The 9,052-nt window shown below is 38.3% G+C and overlaps 1 protein-coding gene across 1 annotated transcript in view; it reads right to left on the bottom strand.

Moving 5' to 3' along the window:
* The window catches only part of LOC103604634 (ribosome production factor 2 homolog), a gene marked incomplete at its 3' end in the record, with an annotated part of 20,052 nt that extends 12,130 nt beyond the window's left edge, over positions 1 to 7,922 (bottom strand). Inside the window, exons 1-3 of the mRNA XM_008589210.1 lie at positions 7,799 to 7,922; positions 5,545 to 5,677; positions 2,972 to 3,009 (exon numbers count right to left, since the gene is read on the bottom strand). Coding sequence (XP_008587432.1) covers positions 2,972 to 3,009; positions 5,545 to 5,677; positions 7,799 to 7,830 — 203 coding nt within the window. The remainder of the gene's footprint in view (positions 1 to 2,971; positions 3,010 to 5,544; positions 5,678 to 7,798) is intronic.
* Positions 7,923 to 9,052: the final 1,130 nt, after the last annotated feature.

Consider the following 9,052-nt stretch of genomic DNA (forward strand, 5'->3'; position numbering starts at 1 on the left):
GCTGAGCGTGGTGCGGATGACACCAAGCCAAGGGTTGCAATTCCCTTACTGGTCACGAAAAAGACAAAAAAAAAAAAAAACTTTTGTGCTCCAAAGGACATCATCAAGCAAGTGAAAAGACAGCCCACAGAATGGGAGAAAATATTTGTAAATCATATATCTGATAAGAGATTTATATCCAGAATATATGAATAACTCTTAAAACTCAGTAAAAAAAAAAAAAAGACACTTTTAAAGGACCACCTATCAATAGCAAAATACTTATGATATAAAAGGAAAAAGGATTATATAAAACTGTATACAAGACAACAACATGTATGTATCTTAAATGCATTTTGCTAAATGAAAGATGCTAGACTCCAGAGGCTATATGTTGTATGATTCAATTTATGTGACACTGTAGGAAAGGAAATTCTATAGGTATGGAAAACAAATCATTGGTTACCAGGGGTAGAGAACAGGGGGAGGGGTTGACTACAAAGGAGAACTACATGAGGAAATTTTTAGGGTGATGCAACCATTCTGTATCATGATCGTAGGGGCAAACACAACCCTATGCATTTGCCCAAATCCATGAAATTATATACCACAAACAGTAAATTTAACATATATAAGTTTAAACAACAACAAAACAACCACCACCAGGATATGTGGGAAAACTCAAATAGAATATAAACTGTAACAAATGACCCTAACTGTAGTATAAATGAATAACAACCACATTGAAGGGGCTGAGAAAAGAAAAAAACTAACCTAAGTTGCATTGAAAAATAGTATTTTGACTGAATACTATAAGGCTAAAGACAAAAAGAACTGTACACAAATTCTGTACAATTAGTAAAATTTGCTTCTTACAGGGTTAGAAATTTTAAAACTATGTACATACTAGAACTATACAAATAAATAAATATATTATAGATAATGAGAGCCAGGTTTCTGACTGTCAAAAGAAAGAAGTTACAAAGGAGGAAAGCAAAAAGGCTGAAATGAAGTCTGTGGTAATGGATTGGAATCAGAAATGTTAGTATATGGGGCCGGCCCGGTGGCGCACTTGATAGTGCGCCGCCTGGGAAGCGCGGCGGCGCTCCCGCCCGAGGGTTCGGATCCCACATGTGGACCGGTGCCCGCTCACTGGCTGAGCGAGGCGCGGGAGCGGCACCGAGGGTTGCGATCCCGTTGCCGGTCCCCAGTCCGGTACGGGGGCAACACTGAGGGTTGCAATCCGTTGCCGGACACGGAAAAAGACAAAAAAAGACAAAAAAAAAAAAAAGGAATGTTAGTATGAATTCATGATGTTTTTGGAAATATCAGTATGAACTTAGGGTTTTAAAATATTTAGAGAGAGACATATAAACAAATATAGATGTATATCTACGAACAGTTTAGTACACATAATATGTATTTTCAAGTTTTGTCTGCCAAGAGGACTTAGAGGCTATGACCCTCCAATTGAGCACACTTAGCATCCAGATCTTGGTTTCTAAATATCAATTTGCAATATAAGGAATCAGGGCTACATGGAGTATTTCATTCTAGGGCTTTGGCGAGGGAAAATCCAAGATGATCCTGGAGCATCTTGTGGTGTCAGAAAGTAAGGAAGTGCTCAAAAACAGGGACATATCAAAAGGGCACAGGAACCAACCTGAAAGAGTTCTCAATGGCTGAAGGTAGAACAATTTAAACAACAAAATAAATAATGATAGTATTGGATTATAACCCTGAAGAATATAATAAATATTCCTGAGTCCAAAGTGATAATTAAACAAGTAGAGAAGGGACAGATTTGCCTTTGGAACTCCAATTAATATATGTAGAAGGAGGGCCAGCCAGTTAGCTCACTTAATTAGAGCATGGTGCTAATACCAAGGTCATGGGTTTAGATCCCTGAAAAGGCCAGCAGCCAAAAAATAAAAAAATAAAAAAAAAAGAAGAAGAAAGAAGCACTTAATTAGAGCATGGTGCTAATACCAAGGTCATGGGTTTAGATCCCTGAAAAGGCCAGCCGCCAAAAAATAAAAAAATAAAAAAAAAAGAAGAAGAAAGAAGGAAGAATGAAAAATAATATGTAGAAGGAATGAGGGAAATAGAAAACCACCATTAGAGCACCACAGTAATCACCACTGTAGGCAAGATCCACCAACAGATGCTAAAATGAGCAAAAGTTTGAGGAAAAAGAATATGTGCATAGTCTCAACATATCTCCTCCAAATATTTATTAACTACAAAGGAAAAAACAGTAAATTTATAGTGAAGAAACACAGCAGACACCACTTTAACCAAGGTTAGCACTACTAGTACAAGATACATTGACAACAATTATTACTGGTATTATTTACTGAGAAAAGCACATCACTTTTTTGTGTTCTTGACAAAACTACACCACCTCAATCTGTTCATGAGAAAACAAGACAAACTCAAACTGAGGCATAATTTACAAAATAACAAGTACTCATCAAAAGTGTCAAGGTCATCAAAGACAAGGAAAGATGGAGGAACTGTCACAAACTGGAGAAGACTAAGGAGACCTGACAACTAAATGCAATGTGGGATCCTGGAAGAGCAAAAGAGTATTAGAGGAAAAACCGGTGCCAACCAAGTAAGTCTGTAATTTAGTTAACATTATCAAACCAAGGTTAATTTCTTAATTTTGATAAATGCACTATGGTTATACTAAATGTAACATTAGGGGAAGCTGGGTGAAGAGCATATGGGAACTTTGTATTATTTTTGCAACTTTTCTATAATTATTTCAAAATACAATATATATGCTATGGTTACAGCTATGCAAGAACATTCAGTAACAGTGAAAAATCTGACCAGAAAGAAACTAAAATACTAATAAACGTATGAAAAAAACTGTAGTGCCTTTGTTTTTTTAAGAAAAAAATTCTTTTCCAAATCTTCCATAAAGTGGTTGCTACCTTTATAATGTAACAAAGTAACTTAAAGTAAAAAAAAAATCATGACTTACTTTTTATACAGAACGCCATATGGTTTTTTCAGTGCATACTGTAAAACATAATTTATAGCTTTCAAAACAAAACACATTCCGAAACTCATAGATAAAAACAAAGCATCGTAACAGTCATTCTACAAGATTTCTCTAGTCCCTGAATCTTGTTCTGATGTCTTCTGTTTGGTCCCCTTTGGATCACTTACAATAAATTACAACATAAGCTTAATATTCTAACTTAGACTGGACTCTCCCAATTAAAGGTTTATATGCCCTTTCAATAGTCTATACAACTTACCCAATAACCTTATTCCTTTAAACTCCACCTAGTCTGTTCTCTCCAGACAAACAATGAGTAGAAAGAAAAGAGCAGAAGAGAGCAGAAAAAATAAATCCTATTAGGAATGACTCATAGAATTTAAATAATGTTGTATGGAGATAAGAGAACTCAAGAAACAGTTACAATGAAAACAATCAGCATACTAGCCAGAATTTAAATAGCCCTTTAAAAAATTCCTATTCAACTCTTTTATTTTTTCCTACTTCTTTCCATCTATCCACCAATAATCACTTATTACCTAAATGGCTAGTACTGCTCTACAATAGGTTATAACAAATATCTAAGGCTCTGCCTTGCATTACAGAAAGGGGAAAATGAAGGAAACAATGAAAAGAAGGTGGGGGCTGGCCAGTTAGCTCAGTTGGTTACAGCAGAGCCTTACAACCCCAAAGTAACAGGTTTGGATCCCAGTACAGGCCAGCCACCAAAAGAAAAGAAGATTTAAAAAATGAAAAATAAGGTGAAATAATCACTCATCAATTTTCAGAGCTGGTGAACAAAAGAAATTCACCAGTAAAATCTATCTTTTTAAGCATTAAAACTTTGATGGTTCTTGGCCAAATGTTTCCCTACCACCTTTACATGACAACTCAGTCACAATTATGAATGTTGGCTACCGTAATAATCTGCAATATTGTGCTGCTCTTAGAGCATACTTACATATGTAGGGTCAGTGTGTTAATGGGATACTGGAAGGAGAGAAAGTGTCCCATCAACACATTAATTTTCAAAAAGGATAGGAATATATATTAGGCATTAAGATATCTGAATTGACTATCACATTTAACAAGCATACGGAGTTTAATCAAGTTTAAAAATGTATTCAATTACTTGATTTAACTAAAAGAATCTATCAGCTGTATTCAAGGCCTAACCAACTACCTATTAGATATCTCCACAGAATGTCTCTCATTCATTGATTAAACATTTATTAAGCACCTATTATGTCCAGACACTGGGCTAAACCCCAGGCTATAGAGGTAAAAAAAACACAGATCTTTTACCTTTATTACTTAAATTATATGTCCCAAACTAAACATATTACCTTTCCCTCCAAACCTGCTCCACTTGACACCTTCTCTAAATGGCATAATTGCCCATCAGGCACTCAGGCCAGAAACCTGGGAAGCCGTACTTCTCATCAATGCCCAAACTTTTTTCTATGCTCAACATCTATTCTTTCTGATCATCTCTCATTTTCATTGCCATCGCTGGACTCCAAATGCTTTTTATCTAGCTGACAGCAATGGTTTAATTAGTTTCCTACACTTGCTCACAACCCTCTCTAATCAAACCAATTAAAAGGATTGATCATATCTTTCACTTAAAATCTTTCAATGACTCCACAGAGCTTTCAGAATAAAACTCAAACTCCATGTTACTATAAGATCCCTGCCTCCTCTTCTAGCCTCATCCAGCCCACTCTCCTTTGGCCATCCCCAATTATCTGCAGTTCTCCAAATACATCATGTTCCTTCCTCAGCCTCAAAGCCCTTCTCTTCCTCTCCACCCTTCTTGCTTGAACTCCTCCTTCAAAATGAAGCTTAGGGCCGAGCCCGTGGCGCACTCGGGAGAGTGCGGCGCTGGGAGCGCAGCGACGCTCCCGCTGCGGTTCGGATCCTATATAGGTATGGCCGGTGCGCTCACTGGCTGAGCGCGATGTGGGCGACACCACACCAAGGGTTGCAATCCCCTTACCGGTCACGAAAAAGACAAAAAAAAAAAAAAAAAAAAAAATGAAGCTTAAATGTTATCTCTGGGAAGCCCACCCTTCGTGTGGGTCCCCCTATGTGATTTTAACTGTCTCCCACCCTACCCTGTGCATGCCTCCAGCAAGGCACATAACCCATATGGTATAATTTTTTATGTGTTTCTCTCACTAAGCTTATTGAAGGGAGGGACTGTGAACTATCTAACTATTAATTCCCAGGACCAAGCATAGTAACTGGTGTTACTGAGTGAGTAAATATACAATAATATACAGTTAATTCACTTTACAAACTAGACATCCTCCTAAAATGTGAGTAAACAAAATTCTACTAATTGAAACCAGTTTAAACTTACTAAAGTTGCTTTAAGAAAACTCAGTAGTCAGGGTCTTGGCAAGGCAAATAACCTCTAACTTTAGTTCTTCTCTGAGGCTGGTAGTTCTTAAAGCAAGGCAAACTTACATATTTCTCCAGCAGCCCAACATAATGAAAATTTCTAAAACGATTTCAATAGTATTTAAAAAGTAAGTATATATACATACCACATCTCTAAGTGCTTGTGTCACTGTTGCATTTGCATTTCCCCCTTTAATCAGCATGGCATTTTTAATATTTTCACTGAGTTTCGGTTCTCTCTTCTCAAGGAATCTCTTCGCCCTTTTTGTTTTGGGCTTTCTATTCCAAAAACCACAATTCATAACAATTTAAACATTTTCCTCATATTGTAAAACCATGCCTTGACTAATGTGCAAATTCTTAAAAATCAACGAAGACATTATATTAACATATTTATTAGTTAGGATTCCACCATTAAACAAAATCTCACTTTTTAGGGAGATAACAGTAAAAGATATTCCATTATTACTGTTAAATATGTGTTTTATTAGCTTTTGGGTTTTTAAAATTGATTTCACTTTTTATGTTCCCAGCATTCTTTTTTACTGCTTTTTTCTAAACCTTTTTTTTTTTTAAATTAAAAATTAAAGGACTTAAGGGAACACTGTTGCTATTTTTTCATTATTCTTTCTTCAAATAAAACAGTCAAACTGTACCCCATACCCTAACACAAAGAACTGCACATCAACTGCTGGTAAACCTGTGGGTATTTCCTAAACATAGGAAAGCTAATTATTGCTTATCTTTCTTCCGGGTTTAAGATCACAATGCCCGCCAGGAAGTATATACTGTCCCATTCCAACATCATTGCTGAGAAAGTTAACATTATTGCCACCAAAAGGGAATAACAACAGTTGACTCTTTTGTACAGTCACTCTAATAAGGCTTAATCTTCACCACGACACTATGAGAAATATACAATTATTATTGTGAACGTTTTCAAAATCAAAAATAGAGTTGTTTGTGTTAAAAAACAAAAACAAACAAAAAAACCCTGACAAATAGAGCCAGGGAAAGGCCATGAAGTGGGGAGTTCTCATGCACGAATGCCTGATAAGAACTACCACAAAGGTCTCTGCAAAACCACAATTTTGCACAAAAGTCATTGCAACCTGACACAAAAAAATACTTCTGTGAGAACATTTGCCCAGCAACTGTCTGTCCAACCTTGGACTGGTATTACCCTTCTTATTGATCTTTGTACCCAAGGATAATTACCCACAAACAATTATGTAATCTTCCATCATTTTTCCTCTAAAACCCTTTGTCTTCCTTTACCTCCGTGAATACACACATAGTTTAGTACGGCATGCGTATTCTCATTGCAATGTTCTATTCCCAACTTAACTCACTCTTTTAGAGAGCCTCTCTCTTGTTGTTTAGGTTAATATTATTTTCACTTTACAGTTGAGGCAACTAAGACCACAGAGGTATTTGGCCCCAGGGCACATAGCTAGTAAGGAGGTCAATCTTCAAAATGAGCTAGATTTAAATAATCAACTAGACCAATAACCCTGGAAAATATGAAGGGAAAACAAATTCATTTTTCTGATATTTTAATGTGACAGCAGGAGTAGCATGTTTTTATACATTTCTGTTCAGAAAAAGGGCTTCACTTCTGCCTCCTCTGCAGTGAACATCCCCGCTTTTCAGTTTTCTGCCCTCTATTGAAAGAATTCCTCCTCTCTCAAATAACCATGACCCTCCGTCTTCCAGTTCTATGCACACTTCAAGAAGGAAAAGAAAAACAGAATATGCATACACTCTAGTTTCCCATGTGGATTTTTAAAATTCTCTTCCAGTTAAAATATCACATATAAAGCTTCTAATCATTTACTCCGTGATAAAGATATGCATTATTTGTCAAATCAAGAGATGTAGTATGTGTGTATGGCAATAACTGCCATGCTCTCTATATTACATGTGGTTTGTTATTTCTCATTAACCAGCAACAAATGCAAACAGCACCTTACGTGTTTTATTAGGTGTATGTCCCCCAGTTAGAAACTAGTTTTACTTATCCTTGTAGTCCCAAACAGCTAGAAGTATAGCGGGGGTGCAAAAATCTCTTAATTAAAGAGACTAAAAAGAAACTGTCGTTTTGATTACACGTTAACCTCGGTAACTCGTAAGAAAACCACAGCAAATAACAACAGTACTATTTAGGCGCTCTATAAGTATTTTTTTGAACGAATTCAAAACAGACATCGCTCAAGGATAACTCAGAGACATGTACAAAGTTGGAAGGGGAGGAATCTAGTGAACATTTCTACGTGCTGTAGCGAAGGCGATAAGTACATTCTCGCAACTAACCCTCCCAACTCTATGAAGTACGACTACTACAGTAGCTACTTTACAGAGTAAACTGAGATTTAGAGAGATTTAACGGCCCTAACTCACAAAGCTTTAACTGGACGCGGCCGGATTGTCATCTACATCTGTCAGATTCCAAGGCCAGGGTTCTTAACCCGTCACTCTACCACCTCCACCACACTCCAGAAGCCACATGTTTTTTAACTGGGTAGAACAAAAGCGGCCAATGTTCCACCTCCCATCCCCCGGCTCCCAGTTGGGGGTTCCCGGCTCTCCGTCTCCCGGCAGGCTGCTGCACAAGGGGAGGAAGACCGGCTGGTGAATCGATCCGCCCTCACCCAGGCACGACTGGCAAAGAGCGTCAGTTAAGAGACGGAGGCAGAGGTAATATCACTCTCGTCACAGGAGCCCCTCTCCGCACCGTTCCCCGGAGCCGGGACCCAGCCCACTTACACAACTCGATCCAAAGCCTCCATCGATCCCGCAACTCAAACCAGGTGAATGCACGTGCACCGCACGGTCTCGCGAGATGGGCCGGTGCAGTGGCACAGGCGGAACTGGCGGAACCGGCGGAACCGGAAGCTTGCGTGACGTCACTTCCTGGGATGGCCGTGGTGCGGTCCTCTCAAGGCGCTGGCGGCCATTTGGAATGGGAGTTATATATTGCTTCCTCGGCTGCGGATTTTTGCTTTGGCTTTTTCTTGGAAATTACTGGTGCGAAGTAACACTTCAAGTACCAGCGCCTCTGGCAGCTTGATATATATGCCAGTGTGTATGCAGGAACTTCAAAAAGTTCGTGGATAACCTAACACGAAGGTCACGGGTTCGGATCCCCCTACTGGCCAGCCGCCAAAAAAAAAATAATAAAAGTTCGTGGAAAAATAAAATTACAAGGTAATATGAAACTTTCCATGGATATACCTCGAGTCAAGTATTGGGGGACCAGGTATTATTCCTCAGGGAATCCCCAAGGATGCTGGAAAGGTTGATATTAATGTGAAGTGGACACTATTGACTGAACTGTGAGATCAGTGAGGCAGAGCTTATGGCTACCACAGTTGCCTAGTACATAAAAGATGAACGGAAAATAACACTGCTGACTGTGATTTTTTTCCCTTTTTTTTTTTTTTTTTTTTTTTTTGTTGTGTAATTCACATACTGTCTGAAGGTGGAGCAAAGGCAAAATGCCCACCAAACTGAGACGGTATTTTAAGATCGAAAAACGAAGTAGGCACTTCAGTGTAGTAAGGCGAAGAATTTTACGTAAGGGGGTAATTTACATACAGGATAGTAAACGTGTGGGCGACGACCCAGGAGCGTATGTAAATTTTTTTTGAGCTG

The sequence above is a fragment of the Galeopterus variegatus genome, unplaced genomic scaffold, assembly GCF_000696425.1.
Source record: "Galeopterus variegatus unplaced genomic scaffold, G_variegatus-3.0.2 Scaffold5296, whole genome shotgun sequence".
Classification (NCBI taxonomy): domain Eukaryota; kingdom Metazoa; phylum Chordata; class Mammalia; order Dermoptera; family Cynocephalidae; genus Galeopterus; species Galeopterus variegatus.